Raw genomic sequence first — 27164 nt, 5'->3', positions numbered from 1 at the left:
ATAGACGAGGGTTGCAGGAGACACATGCCAGCCCAGCCCAGTGTGCACAGAGTGGGGAGATGTGCGGCCAGGGAGGCAGAGACTCGACAGAAACCACACACCCTGTGGGGTCGTGACTGCACGATCCAACAGCCTGGGCCAGAGCACACGGAACAGGGAGAAGTCCCGCATGGGAAGTGAAAGCTCAACAGAGATCACACACCCTGTGGTACATGATCCAGCAGCCCAACAGAGTCCAAGCTGACCAGAAAGGTGGCTCCCTGGAGAGGCCCAAGACCCGAGGCAACCATACACACAAGGCACTAGAGGCCAACTGAGCAGTCACGGAGGTAGCCATACCAAATTGGCAACCACAGCAACATCTTAGTGAGTCAATAGTCTCAAACCAGTGGACTGTGAAACCCCCTGCCACAATGAATAAACATAAAAAAAAAAGATACCAGAAATACAAAAAATCAAGAAAGTACACCACCAAAAGTTAATAAATCCCAAACTCTAGATCCTATAGAACAAGAAGCTCTTGAAATGACTGACAAGGAATTTCGAGTGATAATTCTAAGGAAACTGAATGAGATACAAGAAAACTCAGCTAGACATCATGATGAAATGAGGAAAAGTATACAGGACCTGAAAGAGGAAATGTACAAGGAAATCAATGTCCTGAAAAAAAATGTAGCAGAACTTGCTGAACTGAAGAAGTTATTCAGCGAAATAAAAAACACAACGGAGAGTTTAACGAGCAGGCTTGTTGAAGTTGAAGAGAGAACCTCTGAACTTGAAGATGGGCTGTTTGAAATAACACAAGCAGACAAAAAGAAAGAAAAAAGAATCAAGGACATGGAAGAAAATCTGAGAGAGATATCAGACAACCTTAAGCGCTCAAATATCCGAGTCATGGGTATTCCAGAAGGGGAGGAAAATGGAGATTCCATTGAAAACATATTCAACAAAATAGTGGCAGAAAACTTCCCAGGTATAGGAAAAATCACAGATCCTCAGATCCAGGAAGCTCAACAATCTCCAAACGTATTCAACCCAAAAAGGCCTTCTCCAAGACATGTTATAGTCAAATTGGCAAAACTCAGAGACAAAGAGAGAATCTTAAAAGCTGCAAGAGAGAAGCGTCAAATCACCTATAAGGGAGCCCCAATCAGGCTAACATCAGACTTTTCATCACAAACCCTAAAAGCTAGAAAGGAATGGGATGATATATTCAAAATACTAAAAGACAAAGATTGCCAGCCAAGAATACTCTACCCTGCAAGGATATCCTTCCGAAATGAAGGGTAAATAGTATATTTCTCAGACAAACAAAAACTGCGGGGAGATCACTACCACACGACCACCCTTACAAGAAATCCTCAAGGGAGTACTGGGTTTGGTTCTTGAAAAATAACTACCACTGCCATAAAAACCCAAGAAAAATCAAAACCCACTAGTATAATAAAAATGGCATTCATGAAGAGAAAACAAGCAAACAAAAACGCTATCTACAACCTAAGGACCCAACAAACACAGAAACCAAACAGTAAATCAGAAAGCAAGGAACAAAAGACACCTAAGACAACCAAACAACCAATAAAATGCTAGGAATAAATCAACACCTTTCAATAACAACTCTTAATGTAAAAGGCTTAAATTCCCCAATCAAAAGACACAGACTGGCTGATTGTATCAAAAAGGAGGACCCAACTATATGCTGACTACAAGAGACCCACCTCACCCATATAGATTCACACACACTAAGAGTGAAAGGATGGAAAAAGATTTACCATGCAAACAGAAAAGAAAAACGAGCTGGAGTACCTATTCTTATATCTGACAAAATAGACTTTAAACTAAAAACCATAAAAAGAGACAATGAGGGACACTACTTAATGATAAAAGGACTGATCCATCAAGAAGACATAACAATCATAAATATGTACGCACCCAATGTTGGAGCAGCCAGATTTATAAAACAACCTCTATTAGACCTAAAGAAGGAAATAGACACTAATACCATAATAGCAGGGGACCTGAACACCCCACTGTCAATATTAGACAGATCATCTAGGCAAAGAATCAGTAGAGAAACACAAGATCTAAACAAGACTCTAGACCAATTGGAATTGGCAGATATCTACAGAACATTCCACCCAACAACCTCAAAATATTCATTCTTCTCATCAGCACATGGATCATTCTCCAGGATAGATCACATATTAGGTCACAAATCAAGTCTCAATAAATTCAAAAAAATTGGAATTATCCCATGTATTTTCTCAGACCACAATGGATTAAAACTAGAAATTAATAACAAACGAAACTCTGGAAACTATACAAACACATGGAAATTAAACAGCATTCTACTTAATGACATATGGGTCCAAGAAGAAATCAAGCAGGAAATCAAAAAATTTATTGAAACTAATGAAAACAATGATACATCATACCAAAACCTGTGGGATACTGCAAAAGCAGTATTGAGGGGAAAATTTATTGCATTAAATGCTCACCTCAGAAGAATGCAAAGATGGCAAGTGAACAACCTAACACTTCACCTTAAAGAACTAGAAAAACAAGAACAATCCAAACCTAAAGCTAGCAGACGGAAAGAAATCATTAAGATCAGAGCAGAACTGAATGAAATTGAAAACCAAAAAACAATACAAAAGATCAATGAATCAAAAAGTTGGTTTTTTGAAAAGATAAATAAAATTGACAAACCATTAGCATGGCTAACAAAAAAAAGAAGAGAGAAGACTCAAATAACAAAAATTAGAAATGAAAAAGGCGATATTACAACTGATTCATCTGATATACAAAGAATCATTCGATACTACTATAAACAACTATACGCCAACAAATTTGAAAATCTGGAGGAAATGGATAAATTTCTGGACACACACAAGCTCCCAAAACTGAACCATGAAGACGTAGAAAATTTGAACAGAACAATAACAATAAAGGAGATTGAAGCTGTTATCAGAAGGCTCCCAACAAAGAAAAACCCAGGACCAGATGGATTCACAGCAGAATTTTACCAAACATTCAAAGAGGAATTGACACCGATTCTTTACAAACTATTCCAAAAGATTGAAACGGACGCCAATCTCCCAAACTCATTCTATGAAGCAAACATCATCCTGATACCAAAACCAGGTAAAGATATAACCAAAAAAGAAAACTACAGGCCAATATCCTTGATGAATATAGATGCAAAAATCCTCACTAAATACTAGCAAACAGAATACAGCAACACATACGTAAAATTATTCACCACGATCAAGTGGGATTCATCCCAGGGATGCAAGGTTGGTTCAACATACGCAAATCAATAAATGTGATACACCATATTAATAAACTCAAACACAAGGACCATATCATCATCTCTAGAGATGCTGAAAAAGCATTTGATAAAGTTCAGCACTCATTTATGATAAAAACCCTCTATAAGTTAGGTACAGAGGGAAAGTATCTCAACATAATTAAAGCCATATATGCCAAACCCACTGCCAATATCATCCTGAATGCAGAAAAGCTAAAAGCTTTTCCTTTAAGAACAGGAACTAGACGAGGATGCCCACTCTCACCACTCCTATTCAACATAGTGTTGGAAGTACTAGCCAGAGCAATCAGAGAAGAGAAGGAAATAAAGGGCATCCAGATTGGAAAAGATGAAGTCAAACTGTCCCTGTTTGCAGATGACATGATCCTATATATCGAACAGCCTAAAACCTCTACAAAAAAACTGCTGGAATTGATAAATGATTTCAGCACAGTAGGAGGATACAAAATCAACACACAAAAATCAGTAGCATTTCTTTTCTCCAATAGTGAACATGCAGAACGAGAAATCAAGAAAGCCTGCCCATTTACAATAGCCACCCAACAAATAAAATACTTAGGAATTGAGTTAACCAAGGAGGTGAAAAATCTCTATAATGAGAACTACAAACCACTGCTGAGAGAAATTAGAGAGGATACAAGAAGATGGAAAGATATCCCATGCTCTTGGATTGGAAGAATCAACATAGTCAAAATGTCCATACTACCCAAAGTGATATACAAATTCAATGCAATCCCCATCAAAATTCCAAAGACATTTTTCTCAGAAATGGAAAGAACTATCCAGACATTTATATGGAATAATAAAAGACCACGCATAGCCAAAGCAATGCTGAGCAAAAAAAATAAAGCTGGAGGCATAACACTACCCGACTTTAAGCTATACTACAAAGCTATAATAAGCAAAACAGTATGGTACTGGCATAAAAACAGACACTCTGACCAATGAAATACAATAGAGAATCCAGAAATCAACCCACACACTTACTGCCATCTGATCTTCGACAAAGACACCAAGCCTATTCACTGGGGAAGGGACTGCCTCTTCAGCAAATGGTGCTGGGATAACTGGATATCCATATGCAGGAGAATGAAACTACACCCATACCTCTCACCGTATACTAAAATCAACTCAAAATGGATTAAGGATTTAAATATACACCCTGAAACAATAAAACTTCTTCAAGAAAACATAGGAGAAACACTTCAGGAAATAGGACTGGACACAGACTTCATGAATATGACCCCAAAAGCACAGGCAACCAAAGGAAAAATTAACAAATGGGATTATGTCAAACTAAAAAGCTTCTGCACAGCAAAAGAAACAATTAACAGAGTTAAAAGACAACCAACAGAGTGGGAGAAAATATTTGCAAAATATACATCTGACAAAGGATTAATATCCAGAATATATAAGGAACTCAAACAACTTTACAAGAAGAAAACAAGCAACCCAATTAAAAAATGGGCAAAAGAGCTAAGTAGGCATTTCTCTAAGGAAGATATACAAATGGCCAACAGACATATGAAAAAATGCTCAACATCACTCAGCATCCGGGAAATGCAAATCAAAACCACATTGAGATACCATCTAACCCCAGTTAGGATGGCTAAAATCCAAAAGACTCTGAACGATAAATGCTGGCGAGGTTGCGGAGAAAAAGGAACTCTCATACATTGTTGGTGGGACTGCAAAATGGTGCAGCCTCTATGGAAAATGGTATGGAGTTTCCTCAAACAATTGCAGATAGATCTACCATACGACCCAGCTATCCCACTGTTGGGAATATACCCAGAGGAATGGAAATCATCAAGTCGAAGGTATACCTGTTCCCCACTGTTCATCGCAGCACTCTTTACAATAGCCAAGAGTTGGAACCAACCCAAATGTCCATCATCAGATGTGTGGATACGGAAAATGTGGTACATCTGCACAATGGAATACTACTCAGCTATAAAAACGAATGAAATACTGCCATTTGCAACAACATGGACGGACCTTGAGAGAATTATATTAAGTGAAACAATTCAGGCATAGAAAGAGAAATACCAAATGTTCTCACTTATTGGTGGGAGCTAAAAATTAATATATAAATTCACACACACACACACACACACATACACACACACACACAAAACCGGGGGGAGGGGGGAGATATAACAACCACAATTACTTGAAGTTGATATGACAAGCAAACAGAAAGGACATTGTTCCAGGGGAGGGGGGAGGGAGGAGGGAGGGAGGTTTTGGTGATGGGGAACAATAATCAGCCACAATGTATATCGACAAAATAAAATTTAAAAAAAAAAAAAAGAATGAGACCTTCACCCCTTTTCCCTTCTCCCTATATTTAAAAGGCAGGAATGATGGATCTTTGACGTGACCAGGGCCATTGTGTACACAATAAGCACAAAACAGCCACCAGCCTTATCTTCCACTCCAGCACCAACCCCCTCCCCATTTCCCTTTACGAGAAATCTCATGGCTTCTGTAAGGGCATAGTTCTCAACCCTGGTTGCATAGCTTTGGTATTAGCATAATTTCCCTCCTTGATGGTATCAGCCAGACCCTGGTGCCCTATATAAGCTCTCTTACCCCCACATCTGGGGCTGTCCTCCATTTTGAGGGCAGCCCTGGGCTGTCTGTCATTTTGAGCACAGCCTGGCAGATTTTCTTTTCCTTTAATAAAGTTTGATCAGTACCCAGTGTCTTGGCTCACTTTCTTTCAAAATACTTCACTCCCTGCCTTGATTTTGGGAAAATAACCCTCTTCCCAAGAAATTATGACACAGGAAGTTCTTGGAGACAAGTTAGACATGAAGTTTTTGCAATTGGTATGTTAGAAATACTGACAATGGATCAAGGTGAATTGCAGTGAAGGAAATTTTATGAAGGTGGCACTTGAGTTGGACCCAAAAGGATGGGTAGAATTTAGTCAAGTGAGGAAGCATTACACTGTAATAGGAACAACATGCACCAAAGCCCAGAGGCCATGAGGAGAATATTTTCGATGTGAAAGATGAAAGAAAGCAATCTCACTAGAGCAAAGGGTGTTGGCTGGGCATCAGATTAGTTGAGTAGGGTGGAGCCAGATTAAATAGTGGGTATAGAGATGAGAGTTGCTACAGGCCAAGATGAAGATAAAAGAGAAGGCACAATTTACCTATGATGATAGTACAACACTCAAAAAATACAATCATAGGTATGCAAAACAATAATGATGGAAGAGGAGAAAGAAAATGGATAAAATGACCCAGAAGTTGACGGAAGTAACTTGCTGTACCAATCAACAGGGTTATTGTTGGGACACTTACCCAATTTGAAAAGGAAGAAAAGATGAAGTGAAGATGAGAAAGATATAATTAAGACAAACACTTATACGCTTTCAGTTGAAAATTACAATAACAAAGCTCTCTACTGTTGGAGAGGCTACTCTATAAAACTAGTTTAATTCCTAGAATAATCATAAGAATGCTTTATTACATGGGCCTACTGGCTTGATAGCTGTGTAAAGATATCAGTATTATCATCTTAATTAAAGCCGAATTCATCACATCTTTCCTGAGAGCTTACTGCACTTGAACTTTAGATTTATAATGTCTTCTTAAAAATACTTACCTGTCTTTGGCCTGATTTTTATGGCATTCTCATATACTGTCTTGTCCACCTCAGCACAGACAATTGTGCTGATAATAGTGTTGGATCACGATTACATTGTAATAATTCAATCTGTAGTCCCTGGTGCATATTTTTCACTTGAACATGTAAGGTAGAAAGGTTCAAGGTTGGGAAAATGCAGAGCTCTTGCATGACTGACAGTGTACATGGATTTCAGTACAGTACTTTCTTTACATTAAATTGCTTTGAATTTAGTGACATGTAAATTCCACAACATACTCTACATTCATTTCGTCATGTGGAGTAATCAAGAATCAATGAAATTTTTGCAGGGGTGAATTCTGAAGAGGTGATAGACTCATTAAGGTGAACTTAGTCTAGATAACCCCTCCCTATTTGCATTAATTACTCTTCCAAGTCTGACAGAACTTTCTGATTTAGACTATAACATCAACAAGCATATGACTCTGTGCCAAGGACAAGCTTAAACCCATTTCAGAACTTTTTCACTTTATGTCAGGTTATGTTTACACTGCTAATTTCAATAATTTTTACCAATCCTATTTCAATAATTAAAAACAATTGATTCTACCTTGCCAGTGAGAAGAATGCTTCCATCTCTGGTAGGAGCAACAGTTTACTTGCCTTCCTTAATTTTTTGTAAAGATTCAGTGTTACTTAAACCCAGGGTCTTTTCTCATCTCCTAAGAGCAGATAATTTGGGCTACAGCTAACAGTCTAACTCTCAGATAGTGGCCCTCTTATTCTCAGAATCTACAAGGCGATGGACAGTGGTATTTTTCTTTAAGAGTGGTATGCTATCTTTGTCTCTATAAGCTGGCAACTTATTTGGAAGCAGACTGAAGCAAGATAAAACTGCTGTAGAAAAGCGTTAGGAATGTTGACTTTGGAGTTAATTTTAGGCTTTATAATTTTTTTAGTAAACTTAGATAATTCGCTTCTTTTGTGTCTCAAAAAAGGTTCCAAGAGGTTTTATGAAGATTTAATGACAATTTATGTAAAAACACAACTATACAGTCACATCTCCATTCACTATCACTAAGAGAACCATGTGTACGTCTAGACGTCTACATTTTCTAAACAATTAAGGATTCATAATGTGACAAGGGGAGAGAATATTTGAAATTGGAGCCACCAATTACAATCCAGGTGTGGGTCTTTTTCCTTCCGCTAGCATTCCAATCTTGATGGGGCTCACACTCCCAAACCTTCGTATTATTCTTAAAATTCACTACCATGAGATACATGCAAAAATTGTTATGTTTTGCCCTCCAGCCCTCTTAGAAACTCACTTGTGATTATGATGTACACCCCATTAGAGCTGTTTCAAATATTAAGTGTAAAATGCTAGAGAACGTATGAAACCCACTAGAGGGGGCCTTCCTAACATGTTGGCATAAGGATCTAAAAGGAATACAGAGATAAGAGGTGACGACCTTGGGCAGCTCCAGGGTGGAGTCCATCACCTGACAGAAATGGGACGTGAGGGCGACTTCCGGTCGGGCGACAAACTACAGAATTTCCTCCTAGAAATCTGAAAAACCGGCTTTCAGCTTGGGCCGCTGGAAGGAAGGAGAGGGCGGGTCCGTTTACTTCGCTTCCGGTTGGCGCCGAGCGCCTGCCCGTTGTCACGGAGGAAGCCGACCGCCGGGCCAGGGCGCCTGCGCGCTGGGAGGGGCCGGCCTAGAAGCCACTTCCGCGGTGGGTGGGGCACGGCTGGCGCAGGCGAAAGGCGTCTGTGCATTTTGCTGTGCAGTGAAGGCGGAAGTGCGGGAGCCGAGGCTTTTCCAGGTGCTGGGGTTGCGGCGCACCTGCGGGAGCGAGATGGAGGTGGGCGCGGCGGCAGTAGATGGCCCGGACGGCCCTCGGGAGCGGCGAGGCTTGTGCGAGACTGGGAGGCAGCCGCAGAACCACGATGTGCGGCCTCGGTCTGGAGTAAACGGGCTTCCAAGACACTCCTACTGGCTGGATGTCTGGCTCTTTATCCTTTTCGATGTGGTGTTGTTTTTGTTCGTGTATCTTTTGCCCTGGTGAGTGTCCTGAAGGCACAGTTTAAGTGGCAAGGAGCTTAGAGACCATTTACTCCATTTGGGGGGCGGGAAGGGTGAGGAAACTGAATTCTAGACTTTATATGTGTCCAAGACCACACATCACTCCATGGTTAGTGGTGGAGTCGGGTGGGTGGAAGAGTGGGGAGGAGGACTAGAGTGAAAATGTTCTTGGCGCCTCAGTGGGAGTCTGCAAAGAAGCGTGGAGGAAACTTGGCTTCATCATTTTTTTTCTTATGTTTTGGAATGAAACCAGATAGGTTTGCGTTCCTTCACCACCACGAAGGAACTGGCGAAGTCGTGTAGCTTCTTGGAGCTTTATTTTCTCATCTACCATTTGGGACCCATAGTAACCAGGTCAATAGGGGTGTAGTGAAGAAGATTAAATGAGATGGTGATTTATCTAAAAGTGATTTGTATATTGCCCGGCAGTAGTTAGTGCTCAGCCAAAACTGCTTGTCCATGGGCAGGCCACGCAAGTATCTCAAACTTAACATGTTCAAAACATAAATCCTCATTTCTTACCCAAACGTAGTTATCTTTCATTGTTCCCATTTCAGTAAATGACAACTTTATCCACCCAGTTACTCCTCCCAGAAACCTGGGACTCTGACTTCGCCCACACATCCCAAAACACCAACAGATAAATCACAAAATCCTGAAGATGAAGAGTCCACTTGCAAAATCCATGATGTCCATTTTCTTGTCACTCACTCTGAAAAGACGGTTCTGGGAGGGGATAAAGGAAAGGAACTTAGAGAACGGGAGAGGAGGAAGCAGAACAAGAAGGACACAGGACCCAGATGATAATAAGGGACAAGTTCAAGAGAGAAGTAGTGAAATGAAGGAAGGGGGACTATGGAAGAAAAGCATTGCAGCCTGTTTAGACATTAAACACCTCTCCTGGACTTTGGAGTTGATTGTTCACTCATTGTAAGTTAAATCCTCTTCATCATGCTTAAGAGGTTTTACTTCAGAAATTTGCCCTTCTTGATGGGCAATTATTGCCTTCTTTCTTCTTTCCATCCCTGAATTTTGGCTAAGATGTGGGTATCTTCCGCCTCATTGTCTCCGATTTCTTTGATGGTGTGGCAAATTAGAAGGCAGAGGATTGAAAGGGAAGAATGGTGAAAGGGATTGGTATTTCTGTAAAATCAAACCATTTGTAAAGGGAGAATTTCCACTCTTCCCCCTCAGGTTTCAGAGACTGATAACATCAAATACAATGATTTTTTTTTTTTTTTTTTTTTTAATGGCCTGATGAATTTTCAGCTCTGGGTAGAAAATGGAAACCTTACAAGAAATAGTCCGGGTCGTTTCTGGCTCTTATTAACATGTTAATCATTTACAAATAGGCAAGTGACTAAGACAAACTTTTCAGAAGTTGGCATAAAGTGTTAAAATGGGATGATAAAGGAAACATTGCTGACAAAGATTTGTTTTTTACAGACTGGTTTGCTGATATCTAAATTAAGAAGTTGGCTTCTGGAGTGAATTCTGGAAATGACTTACAAACTTCTTGAATAAGGAAGACAGACAGGATTGTGCAGCTGAAGAACTTCAAACCTCTAAGGGATCTTCCTTTCATTTTACACATTCTGTTACTCACTTGGAGAATACTATTAAATGGGTAGTGATCTCACTCGTTCACAGCTAAGTTCTTAAAACTAGACCCTTTGGTTCACGTTTAAAAACTTTTCAAACATCTATGGCTTTACAGAGGCTAAATATAAAAGTATTTGTATCTAAAGGTTTCGTGTATTCATTAAGAAATATAGCAATGTCTTTCCTTTAACATTTTAAGGGTTGATCAGGATTTGGTATGATGCAAATAATATGGTAAATAATGTGAGGTATTTATAAATTCAAAAGTAGATTACTCAAAAGCAAGGGAAGGATTTTTAGAGAAGGAACAAAGTGTTCTTAGATTGCATCAATGCTATAAACAAACACAAAAACTATACTGAAAATGTCCTGCAGTGTACTGGCTGTAAATACCAGTTTAATTTTTAGATTAAGTGGGACTCTTATGAAAAAATATGTCATGCTTGATAGGTTGATACAGTCTTACAGAAAGTAGGTAATATCCGATATTAGAAAGTTAGTATGCATGTCGTCTTACCTGGTTGCCTCCCTTTCTTTTAAACTCTTGAGCTCCCTAAAATAGGGTTTTGTGGTTCAGACCTATTTTTTAATCCTGTTGTATTAAGTATGCTTGTGGCCAAAACATTTATTCTTATCATATCTGTAACTTACTTAAATAGTTCAACAAAGTTAGTACTCATTCAACAGATATTTGAGCCCTCACTATCGGCCAGGCATGAGTTTAAATAGAGCATTGTACAAAACACAAAAATTCTTCTTCATGAAGTTTACTTTCTCATTTGTTGTTTTTTAAATATGAATATGTTATTTAATAAGAATTTACATTCTAGGGGTGATCAGCTGGCATCTAATCAGAAAGGCCCCACTCCCAAAGCAGCTACTATATAACCACTTCAGAAGCCATTCCTTTTAGCCCTAAACACTTTATGTAAGGGATTTTAGAAATCGGATCTTATTCTTGAAATTAGCAACATATTCTACATGAGGGGTCTTCAAAAAGTTCATGGAACAACTCATTATCTTTTAATTCTATTTTTCCATGAACTTTTTGAAGTACTCTCATATATGTGATCTGTCTAAAGTATTTTGGAGATATTCCCCTCCCTTGGAAAATGGGCATACGATATTGTAAATTCTATATACCCTTTGCCTTTCAGCTTTGCTTAGGGTTACAGTGAAGTCTGGAATTGATTTTGGAGGATTTTAAGTGCCTAATACCATTTATGAGTTAACGATTATGCTTTCAAGGTATTGTTGCATCTGCCTAAAGAGAGCCTTTTACAGAATGTGGCGTTGAAGCATATTAGAGGAATACAGAACTGGGATTTCATTGAATTTACCAAATAGATTGTATGAACTATTTTGTGCTTCTTGCTAATAATTTTGTCTAATAAAGTTTACTTATAGTTGAGTTTGGTGTTGTTTTAACAAGTTACTTGGTGGTGAGGTTGTAAGGGGATTACAGTTTTCCTATAGCTTGCTGTTAGGTCACACACAAAAATTTCTAATCATAATCCATACTACCTTTCTGAGCCTAAAACTATACCTACTACTGTAAGATCCGTGCACCATGCACAAACCCCACACGCTGGGATAGCTCACCTCACAAAGACCACGAGACAGAGTCCGATGCAATCAAGCAAGAGGAGTTTATTTCCAGCATGCTGGGGTCACTCAGCATTCAAGACATAAGCGACCCCAAATTTACAATACAAGCAGCTTTTATACAGTTTTTCTGAACAGATCTTGTGACAGGATGAGTTGTTGGTTATCTGTGGCACCTTTAGGTTTACAGGTGGGCTTTAGCAGGCTGGCACCCCGATAGTGCATTTCTCAATCATTTATCTTCCCCGGGGCCTGGCCAGGTGGCCTTTAGATAAGGAACCAGTCATTTCCTGGAACCGGGTAGGGGCTATTAATGTTTAGTGTGCTCGGGCCTGACCCTTGTATGGCCCCTTAGAAGCTGCTTTGCTTAAGCATTTGTTAGAAGACTGTGTACATTAAGGTTATATTTTTCTACAATTCTACTACAATTTTCTATGCCCCCCTACAATCCCCCCTCTTTCTTGTGCGTATTTCAATCATGAAATACTTGTTTCTTGTTGGTTTACTTCCTGATAATGCTGTCTCAACATCATAATCTGGACAGTACTAACACGGTCCTTAACAAAAGCTACTAAGCGATTTAAAATGCAGGGACCGAAGGTCAGAAGCAATATTAAAGTAATCAGTGGTCCTAACAGAGTAGACACAAGGGTCGTGAGCCATGGGGAGGAGTTGAACCATGATTCAAACCATCCCTGATTTTGATCTCTTTCTCCTTTTCTTTTGGCCAAGCCTTCCCTAATTTTAGCCATGGAGTCTTTAACTACTCCTGAGTGATCAATGTAAAAGCAACATTCTTCTTTTAGTGCAGCACAGAGCCCCCCCTGCTGGAGGAACAAGAGATCTAACCCCCTCCTATTTTGCAAGACCACCTCAGAAAGAGAGGTGAGGGACTCTTGTAACTTAGTAATTGATTTTTCTATTTCTTTAATATCAGCATCTATGGCTGTCTGCAAACTTTGGTAATTCTGATGTGGAGTAACTAGAGCTGAGGCTCCTGTAGCTGCCCCAGCTGCTCCCAATCCTAAGCCTAAGAGGACAGAGCGTGATACTTAGAGGCTCTCTCTTAGTTCGGTAGTTTTCATTATTTTCATCCCAATATGATAATAGTTCTTCGTAGGGATGATAAATGAGCCGAGGTAGCAACTGAACTAGGACACAGAAATCTTGGGTTCCTTTTAGGACCTTTGAGCTAATGCAGGGTGTAATCCCTGTGGTGCAAGCCCACCATCCCCCCAGAGGTGGCAACAGATATGTGTCACCAGACCACTCAGTCAAGTTAAGTGTCTGATTGCACAGCTGGCTATGTGAGGAGGGGATCTTTCCTACACATGTTCCCTGCCCTGTAACAGCTGACAGAGTGAGTTTGACCTGTCGTTGCTGCCAACAACAGTTAGAGACATCAGTTGTAGTTTTAATTTCATTTCTAAAGGCTATTCCTTCATAATATGGGGGAGCAACATCATAACAAAGCCAGCAGGAGTGGGTAACATTTGGGTTGGTACTATTTAAGACTTTAAAGGCTTCAGAGATTAAGCGGAATGTCCCAGATTGTTTTTGAAACCTAGGTTTAGAAGGTTTAGACATTTTCTTTGGTGCCCTGGCTTTTGACCTTTTAACGGGGGCTGAGGACTCTGGTGGAGTACCCGGGGGTGCTGAGGTAGTTTGTAGTTTGACCATTGTAGGCCCCACTGGGGCTAAATATTTATTTGGGCCTACAGCAGTATACTGGGTTTCTACTTGAGTTTGATGGTAAACAACAGCCCATCATCATATTCTGTTTTATAATACCGTAGTCCCCATGTAAATCCCTTTTCCCATCTGATGGCTTTTTTTCCTGAATCCGTGAAGGACATTTGGAGGGGGTGGCACCATCCCTTGCAGGCAGGGACAGTCTTTTGGTGGGTATAATTAGCAGTTACCTTTATATAATCCCAGGATGACGATGGACTCCAATATGTGTCTCCCGTGGTCTCGCACCCTCAGCTTTTGCAGAAGTAATCTGCTTTTTTTCCACACCGGGAGCTGAGTTTCCTGTTGCGGTGGAACCCAGGGCATACATAAAAGGTGAGAGCACTTAGCCGACTCCTCCTAGAAGGAGTTGCACAACCTACTCCTCCTGATATCCCAGGGCGGCCTGGTGGGCTGGGGGCGACTGGGGGTTTATGACTATCAAAGTATTCTCCTAAATCCTAGTTGCCTGGGGCTCCTAAAGCTAGTTTACACACATCTGGAAATAAGTCAGGCCACCACCCTCCTGTAGTTACCTTAGATTGACTCCAGATTGTATCTTCCACCCTATTTACAACATACCAAGTGAAATTTCTGGGGATATGTGGGCTGCTAGCTCTTGCACCCTGGAAGAGAATTGTTAGGCATAGGAGAAGCAAGAGAGTTTTCATCTTACAACATTTAGGGTGTCCGAACAATTTTAAGTCTTAAGGGGTGCTCCTTGGAGCTCTGGACTCTCCAGGTGGCGTCTCTCAGTCCTTGGTCCTCTGGTGGTGCAGGTTTTACGTGCGAGGCGTGGATCCAAGCGAAGATTCCGTCTACTTTTACAGCCGTTGGGGTTGTTAAAAGCAGTAGGTAAGGTCCTTTCCAGCGGGGCTCCAAGGTCTGGGAGCGATGCCGTCTCACATAGACTGCGTCTCCAACCTGGAACTGGTGAGAAACTTCGGGGGTCCCAGGCTCATAGGTGGCTGCCAGCTGCATCCAGACGTCTTTTTGCACTGCTTGCAGTTCTTTTAACCTGGCATATAAGTCACTGTTACTGTGGCAAGTGGGTTCAAAGGCATTCCCCAGTAAGGTCAAGGGGGCAGGGGCACCATAGAGAATTTCAAAGGGGGTCATGTTGAACTGGGAGGGGGTGTTCCTAGCTCTAAACAGGGCCAAGGGAAGGAGCACCACCCAGTCTATGCCAGTCTCCATGGTTAATTTGGTCAGGTCCTCTTTTAGAGTTCTGTTCATCCTTTCTACCTGCCCTGAACTCTGGGGTCTATAGATACAATGTAATTTCCAATTGACCCCTAGGTATCTGGCCACTCCCTGACTTACCTTGGCAACGAAAGCGGGTCCATTGTCGGACCAGATTACCTTGGGCACCCCGAAGCGTGGGAAGATTTCTTCCAGGATTTTCTTGACCACGATGGTGGCTGTTTCTCGTTTTGCTGGGAATGCTTCCACCCATCCGGAGAAGGTGTCTATAAAAACTAGGAGATACTTGTAACCGTATCTGCCTGGCTTGACCTCTGTAAAATCTACTTCCCAATACACCCCTGGTGTCTCCCCTGAGTCTCTTGCCAGGTCCTGCTGTATTTTTGCAGACATTTACTTTTTGACAAGGTACACAGCTTTTAACTATCTGTTCTGCTAATTGTTTTAGCCCTATGATATGACATTCTGTCCTCAGGGCAGTCTGGGCCAATTTGTTTACTCCCAGATGAGTCCATTGGTGCATTTGTTTGATCATGGCACAGGCTTGTTCTTGTGGCAAGATAGGCTTGCCTGACGCTGCATGCCAACGCCCTGTTTCCTGATCAAAGTAGTTATTAGAGTCCCTTGAGATCACTGCTACGTCCTCAGCTGAGTATTTAAATTTGGGCTTTTCTGGCTCGGGGACGTTAACCAACAAAATAGACGAGGACCCGTGGACTGCTGCCCTTGCTTCAGAATCGGCCAAGTTGTTTCCCCTGGTGATGGAGGGAATCCCCTCTTTGGTGGCCTGGGCAGTGTATAATACTCACTTTTAGTGGTCTGTGAAGGGCCTCCAACAGGGCTACGATCTCTGCCTTGTTTTTGATTTCTTTTCCTCCAGAGGTCAGCAGACCCCGTTGTTGATATATAGCACCGTGCACAGGAGCAGTGGCAAAGGGATACCTGCTGTCCGTATAGATGTTGATTCTTTTGCCCTCTCCTAGTTCAAGGGCTTTTGTGAGGGCGATGAGTTCTGCCTTCTGGGCGGACGTTCCAGCAGGTAAAGTCTGTGCCCATATCAGATTCTGGCCATCTACTATAGCAGCTCCTGCCTTTCGTACTCCTTCCTCCAGGAAACTGCTGCCATCAGTGAACCAGGTGGCTTCAGCGTCCGTCAGAGGCTGATCTGACAAGTCTTTCCGCCATCTATGTGCCTCAGCAAGCACTTGTTGGCAGTCATGTATAGGAGGGTGAAGGTCCGGGTCTGGTAACAATGTGGCTGGATTTAAGCTTGCCGGGGGAGCAAAAGAAACACAGTCTGAATTCAGTAACAGAGTCTGACAGTGAGTCATGCGAGCATTTGTGAGCCAGAGGTCGGGGGGCTGGTGGACAATACTCTCTAAGGCATGAGGTGCTGAGATTACTAAACTCTGTCCCATAGTTAACTTGTCAGCATCTTTTTTACTAAAACTGTGACTGCCGCTATGATCCTTAGACAAGCTGGCCACCCCGAGGCTACTGGGTCTAGTTTTTTAGACAGATATGCTACAGACCTCTTCCAGGGCCCCAGTCTTTGAGTCAGGACCCCCTTTGTAACCCCCTTATTTTCTGCCACATACAGGTGGAAGGGCTTAGTTATGTTGGGGAGCCCCAGAGCCGGCACGGACATTAAAGCTGTCTTAATGTTGTCAAAAGCCTGTTGCTCCTCTTTTCCCCATTTGAAGGGCTGACTGTTCTTAGTGAGGGGATATAACGGGGCTACCATCTCAGCAAAACCAGGTATCCACAGGTGGCAGAACCCAGTAGTACCTAAAAATTCTCTGACTTGACTTGGGTTAGAGGGTGGCAAGATGTGAAACACTGTCTCTTTTCTGGCCTCAGACAACCATCTTTTCCCGTCTTTAAGAAGGTACCCCAGGTAACTGACCTGTCCCTTGCAGATCTGAACCTTTTTGGAGGAGGCTCGATAGCCCAGTTCTCCCAACTCCGTAAGGAGATGCTTTGTTCCTTCCAGACACAGTTCCTTGTTGGCCGCCGCCAGGAGGAGGTCATCTACATACTGTTACCTGGGGATTAGAGGCCTGGAACACAGCCAAGTCCTGGTGGAGGGCCTCATCAAAGATAGTGGTCGAGTTTTTAAATCCTTGAGGCAGGCGGGTCCATGTAAGTTGCCCTGTTAGGTCAGTCTCTGAATCTTTCCACTCAAAGGCAAAATAATCTTGACTTTTTACAGTCAGCGGCAAACAGAAGAATGCATCTTTGAGATCCAGTACTGAATACCAGGTCCTGTCTGGAGGTAAAGAACTTAAAAGATTATAGGGATTAGGGACGGTGGCATGGAGGTCGGCCACACGCTTGTTTACCTCTCGGAGATCTTGGACCGGTCGGTAGTCATTAGTCCCAGGTTTTCGGACTGGCAGCAAGGGCGTGTTCTGGGCTGATTGGCACTTCCGTAGGATCCCCAGCTGGAGCAAACGGGCAATGTGGGGTCGGATGCCTTCGCGTGCCTCTCGGGACACTGGGTATTGTCGGACAGCTATAGGACTGGCTTGAGCCTTCAGCTCTACGTGGACGGGTGGCCGGTTTTTAGCCTTCCCTATTCCTGCAGTTTCTGCCCATGCCTGGGGGTAGTTTTCTAACCACCAGTCCATCTGTCCAGTCTCTTGCCCTTGCTTTTCAAACAATTGGTATTCATCTTCTAACCTGAGAGTTAGTACCTGAAGAGGCTTTCCTTGCCGATTTAGCACCCAAGGTCCCTCGGGGTTAAAATGAATTTGAGCACCCATTTTGGTGAGGAGATCTCTTCCCAGCAGTAGGTAGGGGCACTCAGGAATGACCATGAATGAGTGTGATACCCGGCCCACGCCTAGGTCCACTGTTCTTCGGGTAGTCCATTTGCTCATATTAATACTGAATTATCGGCTCCAGTGTCTACCACGAACTAAGTGGGTTTCCCCTCCACTTTGAGAGAGAGTAACCCTGGGTTCGGAGAGGGGATCCGAACCCCGTCCCCTCTAGTCACTGATTTCCTGCAGGGCCAAGACTTTGGGGCCCTGCGCCTCTTTCTTTTTCCTGGGGCAGTTTCGAACCCAGTGTCCTCTCTCCTTATAGTACATACATTGATCCTTTGCCAGGGGTCCCTTTTTGTTGCCCGGTACTGTCTTATTAGGCTCCCTAGTTTCCCTGACTACAGTGGCCAGAATTTCGTGAAAATTTCTTTCTTGGCACTTTTCTCTCTTTATTTCTTTTTCTTCCTCTGTCTCTCTATTATGATAAACCTTTTCAGCCACCTGCACTAATTCCCTCAATGACTTATCTTGTAACTCTTCAAGCTTCTGCAGTTTCTTCCTGATGTCTCTGCTAGACTGGTCAATAAAAGAAACTGTCACAGTAGCATTGTGTTCTTCACTACCAGGGTCATATGGGGTAAACTGACGGAATGCCCCCATGAGTCTTTCCAGAAATGCTGAAAGAGACTCATTGGGCCCCTGGATCACATCCCTTACCTTAGTCAAATTAGTGGGGCGTTTCGCTGCCCCTCGGAGACCTGCCATTAGAGCCTGGCGATAGACCTTCAGGTGCTCCCTACCTTCTGCCGAGTTGAAATCCCAGTTTGGTCTAATCAACGGGAATCCTGCATCTATAACATCAGGGAGGAGGGTAGGTCGCCCATCGGCTCCTGGAACGTTCTTTCGAGCCTCCAGGAGGATCCGTTGTCTCTCCTCGGTGGTGAACAGGACCTGGAGGAGCTGCTGACAGTCATCCCAGGTGGGCTGATGAGTAAAGAGGAGGGATTCTACAAGGTTAGTGAGACCCTGGGGGTTTTCAGAAAAAGGGGGATTTTGAGTTTTCCAGTTGTAAAGATCAGAAGAGGAGAAAGGCCAGTACTGTAAGGGCTGGTTGCCCTCTTCATCAGGAGGGCCATAAGCCCGCAAGGGTAAGATATGGATTGCCTCTGGAGAGGCCACTCGTTTACTGCGTGTCCCTTGAGCAGGGCCCCCCTCGGATTCATTTTCTGGTGGGTCCTCTGGCGGAGCTGACGGCCAGACTGCCTGTGATCGGAAAGCAGGGGGAAGGGGAGGGAGAGGAGGACCAGAAAGAAGCCAGTCTGGGTCGGTGGATGGCAGGTCCTCCGGTTTCTTTTTTATTTCTCGGAGAGCAAATACAGCTGTTGGACCTGTTAAGGGAACAAAGGGACGGACCCATGGAGGAGGATTCGTGACTAGATCTTCCCAGACAACGATATAAGCTATCTGGTCTGGGTCGCTTTCAGAACTGAAAATTTTCTTTTTGACTGCTGTAATCAATGGCGGAGAGAAGGAACCTTCAGCGGGCCAGCCGAGTCGGAAAGTCGGCCACTCCGAAGAACACAGTGTGGTCCATTTATTCCTTCTAACCTGCACAGACAAATTATTAGCTCTGTCCTTTACATCAGTCCAGTACTTTAGAGTCAGATTTAAAGGGGTTGAGACAGTCTGCCCCATGTCGCCCTAGAAAATCGTCAGTCCCCACACACACACGCAACCAGACAAACAAAAAACAAAACACTGACGCGCCCCTGCCACGGGTGCCACAACCAGATTATCAGAGAACTCGGGTGGGATCTCCTTCCCAGAGATCTCCCGTGGAGCCGAACCTGTTTGTCTCCCACAGAGGAATCTGGAGCGTCCTCCAGGATTCCTGTGGCCGTGACGTGCTGGCACGTCTGCCTAGCCGCTTGACCACTACAGATGGCTCTGCTTTGGAGCCTCAGAAAATCTAAAATCAGACCGGTGATTCCGTCCTGGAGCCACCGAAAAGCTAAACAGACCGGTGACTCCCTCCAGGAGCCACCGAGAAACTGAAACCAGATTACAGCAGACAACAAAGACACAAAGACAGACACAGCAGACAGACAGAGACAACCGCGGTATCTGCTGCTCGAGCAATCCTCCATTCTCTAGTCTCTGGTCCTGGAGAGAGCAAGCTTCCTCCCAGATGAGCCACCAAAAATGTAAGATCCGTGCACCATGCACAAACCCCACACGCTGGGATAGCTCACCTCACAAAGACCACGAGACAGAGTCCGATGCAATCAAGCAAGAGGAGTTTATTTCCAGCATGCTGGGGTCACTCAGCATTCAAGACATAAGCGACCCCAAATTTACAATACAAGCAGCTTTTATACAGTTTTTCTGAACAGATCTTGTGACAGGATGAGTTGTTGGTTATCTGTGGCACCTTTAGGTTTACAGGTGGGCTTTAGCAGGCTGGCACCCCGATAGTGCATTTCTCAATCATTTATCTTCTCCGGGGCCTGGCCAGGTGGCCTTTAGATAAGGAACCAGTCATTTCCTGGAACCGGGTAGGGGCTATTAATGTTTAGTGTGCTCGGGCCTGACCCTTGTATGGCCCCTTAGAAGCTGCTTTGCTTAAGCATTTGTTAGAAGACTGTGTACATTAAGGTTATATTTTTCTACAATTCTACTACAATTTCCTATGCCCCCCTACACTACCACAACTATAAAATATTCTAAAAATTTCTAGTATTTTCTAGTGAAGATGAGAGATCTTAGTGTGATAGTTAACTTTATATGTCAATTTGACTGGGCTAAGGGATGCCTAGATAGCTGGTAAAACATTATTTCTGGATATTTCTGGAAGAGATTAGCATTTGAATCAGAAGACCAAATAAGAACTGCCCTTCCCAATGTGGGTGGGCATCATCCAGTCCTTTCATGGAATAAAAAAGAAGGAAGGGCGAGTTCTCTCCCTGCTTCATCTGGGACATCCATCTTCTGCCCTCAGACATAGGCACTCCTGGTTCCCACGCCTTTGGGTTTGGACTGGAACTATACCATCAGCTTTCCTGGGCCTCCAGCTTGCAGATGGCAGATTGTGGGACTTCTCAACCTCCGTAATTATGTGAGCCAATCCCTCCTAATAAATTTTTTTCTATATAAACATCCAGTTTCTTTGGAGAACTCTGACTAATACAGTTGGTATTAGTATTATGACATGATTGTAAATGCTACACAAAAATGAGGGTTGAAGACTGAAGCTTTCATACAGGTGATCAGTAAGAAATTGTACTTACTACTGAACTGTGCCATTTCAAGTGTAGTGACTACTTACAGTGCTCACACTTTGAAGGCTTTTAAGAAATGGATAAATGAGACACCAAGAAAAGTTGCAAACTAACTATGATAAAAACAAAGACATCAAAAGAATAACATCAATGTGATTTTAATCTGGTAAGTTCCTTTGTAAATTTCACACAATTTCATATAAGTGAAAGCATTCTTAATAGTCCCATTTGAAATGAATTAGCTAATTAACAGCTGTGAAGAACAGTGTTTAGGGGTCTGTTAACCTGAGAATTTTAGGATGTAAAGAGCTCCAAATACGTAGTCCCCAAATGACATGGGAATACATTTTGAGATTCAGGATATTTAGGGTTAATGTGGGCATTTAATGTAAATTATGCTCTAGGACAAGGTCATCAGACTAGGGCCAATGCCAAATCTGGCTTGATACCTGTTTTTACAAGGAAGGCCTGTGAGCTACAAACAGTTTTTAAGTTTTAATATGACTGAACAAAATCAAAAGGCTTTTATGACACGTGAAAATTATATGCAATCTGGATTTCAATGTCAAAGTTTTACTGGAAAGCAGCCATGCCCGTTCATTTACATATTTTTATGGCTGCTTTTACACTACAAAGGCAGAGTAGTTGTTACAGAGACCTTATTGTCCACAAAGCCTAAATTATTTACTCTCTGGCTTCTTAGAGAAAGTTTGCCGACTTTTCTACGAGCTGTACTTTAGATCATGTTGGAGTTTAACTCTTAGAAACTTCCCCGTGATAACATTTTATGAGCAGTAAAATTTCTCATAGTCCTGAACTTCAAATTGATGTACATCTCCCAATTCCATGTGGGAAGAGGGGAACACATAGTTCATGAATGCAAAGAAAAGTTCAACCATATTAACTTAAAAAATCACTTTATCTTAAATTTTTTTGAACCAGGAGAAACTGATTTCACATGAAAATATAACATTCTGAAGACAAGTATTTTAAACATTCTAACAGTTGGTTGCATTATTTTAAAAGTTATAATAAGGTTATAACCAGATGAAAACATCTATAAAAATAAATAGGCACCCTAGAAGTAAAAATTTTACATGTTAATGATTAGTTAGCAAATATGTATTTAATCTGTATTTGGAGTGTTGAATCAACATAAAAGCAAATGGATAGTTTCTAGTTTGGTTAGTACTACTACATTACATGATTCAGGAAGTTTCAACTGGACAGTATTTTAAAAGGTGCAAAATTGGACACATTTGTTTGCAACTCAATTGTGAGTTGAAAAGACAATTTTATAAAACTGCTGTTAAATGCAGAAATTGGTTTAAATGTTTCAAATAATACATTTCAAAGTGAATGTACTGACCAAATAGAAATTTTAAAACCTACACAGATTTTGAAAGCTATTAAAAATACTTGAAGCCCATTTTTCTAGTATTTTACAGTGTTATAAAAGCAGTAATTAAAAACATTGACATTTCAAATACAATTTTACAAACATTACATTATTTACAAACCCTCCATACTAAAAATTGTTAAAAATAAGTTTTCTTAAAAGTAAAAATTAATTTAGTTGGTATTCAAGTATTTCTAAATTAAGATAATATAAAGTAATAATCACCTACTACTGTACTATAGTTTTAAAAGGCTAGTAAAAACTTCTCTACAGGTGGAAGATTGGCCAAGATTTGATAACTTGGTGAGGTTACACTTTTACAAGCAATTATTTTCTATTTACCTAAAAGTATTCATTTTTACATTTTGGAATATTTTAATGCAATTTATGGAATCAGTCAAGATATTAAATTAACTAATTAGTTTACTTTTTATATTTATGAAGTTTATCCATTTAGGAATGTAAAGAAAACTTTAATTCTGTGATTCTCAATTCTTTGGAGTGGACATTATAAAACTATTCTAAACCACAATTAGTTTACCAGCTTAGTAGAAAATAAAATGACAACTAATGAAATAAGGCAATTAAAGTAACTTATTTTCACTTGTAAGGTCACCATAGTAATGGGAATTCCTTTCATTTTTAAACAAAGCCCTCTCCATGAAAGTATTTGGGATAAAATTATTATTTGCTTAGAGATGGATGGATGCTCAAATTAATTAAATATGTAATTAAAATTATACTCTCTATATGAAAGACAGAAATTTAATCTGAAAACCTAGGCAGATTTACAGATTCAAGAATCAAAATCAGTAAAATGGGTTGACAACCTATAAGCAGTTAAAATTACAGCAGAGAAAATTTAGGCAGTTACAGTGACATTCCCAATAAGAGGGCCCTAGGTTAATTTCTAACACTGATTATTAGCCCAAAATAAACCAAACCGAAATAAAAACTTTTACATTTCATATAAAATTAGAAAAAAATGTAACCAGATAAATAAATATACTAAAGTTTAAGTATTTTAACTTTTTAGCTTACAGGGTTGAAGAAGTATTTATGAATACATTTATTAGTCAAAGGCCCAAGTTATGTTAACTAGACATTCTGAAAATAAAAAGTTCTAGAAGCAAAGTTAAGTTCCATTTCACCTTGAAAATTTAATTTTAACGTTGTTAATCATTAAGGCATTTTTTTTCCAAATGCTATCAAATTCATGGGTCAATTGTTTTTAAAGACACTTAAAAGGATCATACATAGCTGACTATCACAGAAGTCAAAAACAAATGGGTGACGCCCTCCTTTGGTTACCCATTAGAAAGTGCTTCCTCATAAAACAAATACTGCTTTGACTAGACAACCATACATCACCTGGTATTTTTCAATTAGCATAGTTGACTAATCTACATACGTGAGTACTAGTTAGTTTAATACTTTATGGGTCTATTAGCCAAATAATAAAGGGGCAAATTTATTTTTTATTCAACTATAGCATATGGCAAATATACCCCCTAATTTTCTATTTTTCAGTGCATGCCAAGACTATTCAAAGGGAATTTCTAAATTATCCAATAAATTGACCATAACATTGTGTGTGTGTGTGTGTGTGTGTGTGTGTGTTGTGTGTGTGTGTGTGTGTGTGTGTGTGTGTGTGTGTGTGTAAAGTTAAAGTGATTAATAACTTTAAAAATACCATGGGTTTTAATTTTATATATCACTAGGTTTGGTCAGTAGGTTCCTATAATATTTTTATGGCCTCTGAGAGGTATAAGCTTGCCAATTTCATCATTTATCTATTACAATGTATGCTAGGTTTATATCTTTGCTCAGAGGGGCAACTTGAACCAAGACTATTATGTAACACAGGTCCTAACACTCTTTCACTCTGAGATAGTGAATTATCATTACAAAAGCCACTGTTCTCTGGAAAACACAGCTTGGGCCTCTGATGGTATTTCAATCTATATGTATCAGTCATGCAGCTATCAACTGAAAAATAGGTAGTTAATGAAATTGTCTCATTTGGACATGCAGAAATAGAGTGTAGTTCTGGTTGGCAAAATGCATCAATAACTGCACCTGAGTTTGCCTGAAAACCATCAGTTGAAGAGTTAAAAGAGTAGTTTGATATCTTGCCAACATGCTCATCTGCTTGAAATGTTTCTTTATGTGGTTCATCATTCATATATGTACTCACTCCTAAACTTGGTTCTAAAGTGTGCTTTGGAAGAATAGAAGAGTTAGCTTTAAGTTTGACATCAGGTGGAGATTCATTTTTCTTTGACTGTGGCACACTGGTTATAGCATATTTCTTTGGTGGCAAAGGGGGTGGTGGATTCTGGCAAAAGAGTTTTGGCATCTGACAACCATCAGACCTATAGGTTGACTGAATTGTATGTTCCCTAGATAGAGAATTCTCAGAATAACATTGTTCCGTCATATTTTGCTGCTGGGTGAGGGGAGCAGTTTCTAGCTTTAACCCAACAGTTCTCACTTGTGAAGACAACAATGAAGATGGTGAGACTACTTCATTACTGTTCACTCTCTTCCCAGAAGCAGAATTATCATCAATGCGAAAAGGCAAACCTGTTCTCTCAGAATTTTCTATATTAAGCCACTCAGAAAATTTCCATTCACTTGGTTTTCCAAGTTTCTGTTCATCTGACTGGTGGATGTGTTCTCTTGCAGTATCATCCTTGAGTATTTGTGGGCTGGACGAAGGAAATAACTTTCCACTGGTTTCACGTATATGGGACCTGGAATTTGAAAATAAAATCAGTGATAAAACACCATTTGCAAATATGCAAAACTGGGGAAAACAAACATTTGTCCTGTAGTTTGATTTTCCCAACATATGGTTTATATTATTTTTGCAACAAAACAGAAATGGGAAGATATTTGTAACCATTAACATTTTTATCTCTCTCCAAACCCAAAATCTTTATGCCAGAATACAAGAATGCTTACCAAAAACACCTTCATTACGAAAATCGTATCTTTAAAACTCATTTCAACTTACAAACACTGAAAATATATTTATTTGTGACAAAACACAGCACAGAACTTAAGGGAAATATTTACAAGCAAACAATTCAATACCCTAAAAGACTTCCCCACCAACATCCAAAAGTTTAAAGGCAATAGAGTTAGGGACACTTAAAATCTGATATACAATGCTATAAGGATAGTAACAAGAGTACTTCAAAAAGTTCGTGGAAAAATTGGGCCGGCCCCGTGGCCCGAGTGCGGCGCTATAGCACCGAGGCTGCAGGTTTAGATCCTATATAAGGATGGCCAGTGCGCTCACTGGCTGAGCATGGTGCCGACAACACCGGGCCAAGGGTTGCGATCCCCTTACCGGTCAAAAAAAAAAAAAAAAAGTTTGTGGAAAAATGAATTAAAAGTTAATACAAATCTTTCCATGAACTTTTTGAAGAACTCCTTAAACTAATTTAAAATAATTTAGTCAGTCAAGATTACCTTTAATTAGGTACTAACTAATTTCTAAGGTAAAGATAAATGATATCTCATTGCCAGTTATTTTTCTTATATCAACAACATGGAGTTGAGTTAGAGGAGAATGGTTAAAAAGAGTTGAGGTTTTGCTAGGTAGATAGAGAAATAATAAAATCTCAGTTCCATTGCTTTGGGCACATTACCTAATCTAAACCTCAAATTTTCTCTTTTGTAAAATACCATCTACCTCATAAGAATGCTGTGAGGATTAAAACGGACAGTCAAGCATTGCACCTGGTACTTTGTAGGCCCTCTATCTTCAGGTCCTCATCCTATTAATGATTCCCAGTAAGACAGGCATCATCATATGGTGAACCTATTGCTTTCAGAGTAGTAATATGTATTTATGCCCTTCTGATAAGTATTACAGTAAGAGTTACTATAATACATGTATTTAGGAAAAAAAGTTTTAATATTTCCAAATATCTATGATTACCTTCTTATCAAATGATTTTTTATTTGCAGATGTGATTCTGGGTGGAACTCATGAGATTTACAGCCTGCTTCCAAGTTAAAGCCTGGGGTGGGGAATGGAGAGGAGAGAGAAGGAAAACAAACTTATTTAAATAATCTTGTAGAATTTATTCCATTTATACTCCTCTATAGTTACATAAAGTTTTCTATAAACAGGTAATTCTCTTCCAATTAAGAAACAAACAAAAAAAATAATTCTTCAAGAATCAACTCAAAATAACACCACTTTATCAAACCGTTTATGCAAAATTAATAGTTCTTTCTTCAGTTTATTATCATTTGAGGGTGTCAGCAATGCCAGAATAGTGCTATTCCTGCTGGGTCATGTGGAACCATGCCAGTGTTTCCCCTGTTATATGAGAACTGATCTTTACAGACAAAATGCTATGACGAAAAAATCCTGCATTTGAAAATACATGGCTTGGGTTGAAGTTTGGATTCACTACTTACAGGTTAGAACCTTTTTTTTCTTTCTTTTGCTGGCTGATACAGGGATTGAACCCCAGACCTTGGTGTTATCGGCATCACCCTCTAACCGACTGGGCTAACCAGCTAGCTTTGGGTTGG

The 27164-nt window shown here is 40.8% G+C and overlaps 2 protein-coding genes across 3 annotated transcripts in view; one reads left to right on the top strand and one right to left on the bottom strand.

The window, feature by feature from the left end:
• The first annotated feature begins 8683 nt into the window (after nt 1-8683).
• Nucleotides 8684-10768, top strand: C9H4orf3 (chromosome 9 C4orf3 homolog). Its single transcript, XM_063108437.1, has 2 exons — nt 8684-9000; nt 10468-10768. Coding segments are annotated over exons 1-2 (207 nt in total). The 5' UTR covers nt 8684-8794; the 3' UTR covers nt 10469-10768.
• Nucleotides 10769-22260: 11492 nt separating this feature from the next.
• USP53 (ubiquitin specific peptidase 53) overlaps nt 22261-27164 on the bottom strand; it is a 69666-nt gene continuing 64762 nt past the window's right edge. For both annotated transcript variants that reach the window (XM_063107933.1, XM_063107934.1), the window contains 2 exons: nt 26560-26641; nt 22261-25363 (listed from right to left, as the gene is read on the bottom strand). In XM_063107933.1, the coding sequence (XP_062964003.1) occupies nt 24397-25363; nt 26560-26641 (1049 nt within the window). In that variant the 3' untranslated portion in view covers nt 22261-24396. The remainder of the gene's footprint in view (nt 25364-26559; nt 26642-27164) is intronic.

Source organism: Cynocephalus volans, chromosome 9 (genome assembly GCF_027409185.1).
Source record: "Cynocephalus volans isolate mCynVol1 chromosome 9, mCynVol1.pri, whole genome shotgun sequence".
NCBI classification, from domain to species: Eukaryota; Metazoa; Chordata; class Mammalia; order Dermoptera; family Cynocephalidae; genus Cynocephalus; species Cynocephalus volans.
The sequence above is the reverse complement of the archived record's forward strand: the minus strand, read 5'-3'. Positions and strand labels throughout refer to the sequence as shown.

Bases quoted from the DNA above. Each gene is read 5' to 3' on its own strand.
- C9H4orf3 (XM_063108437.1), top strand. From the start codon at position 8,795: ATGGAGGTGGGCGCGGCGGCAGTAGATGGCCCGGACGGCCCTCGGGAG.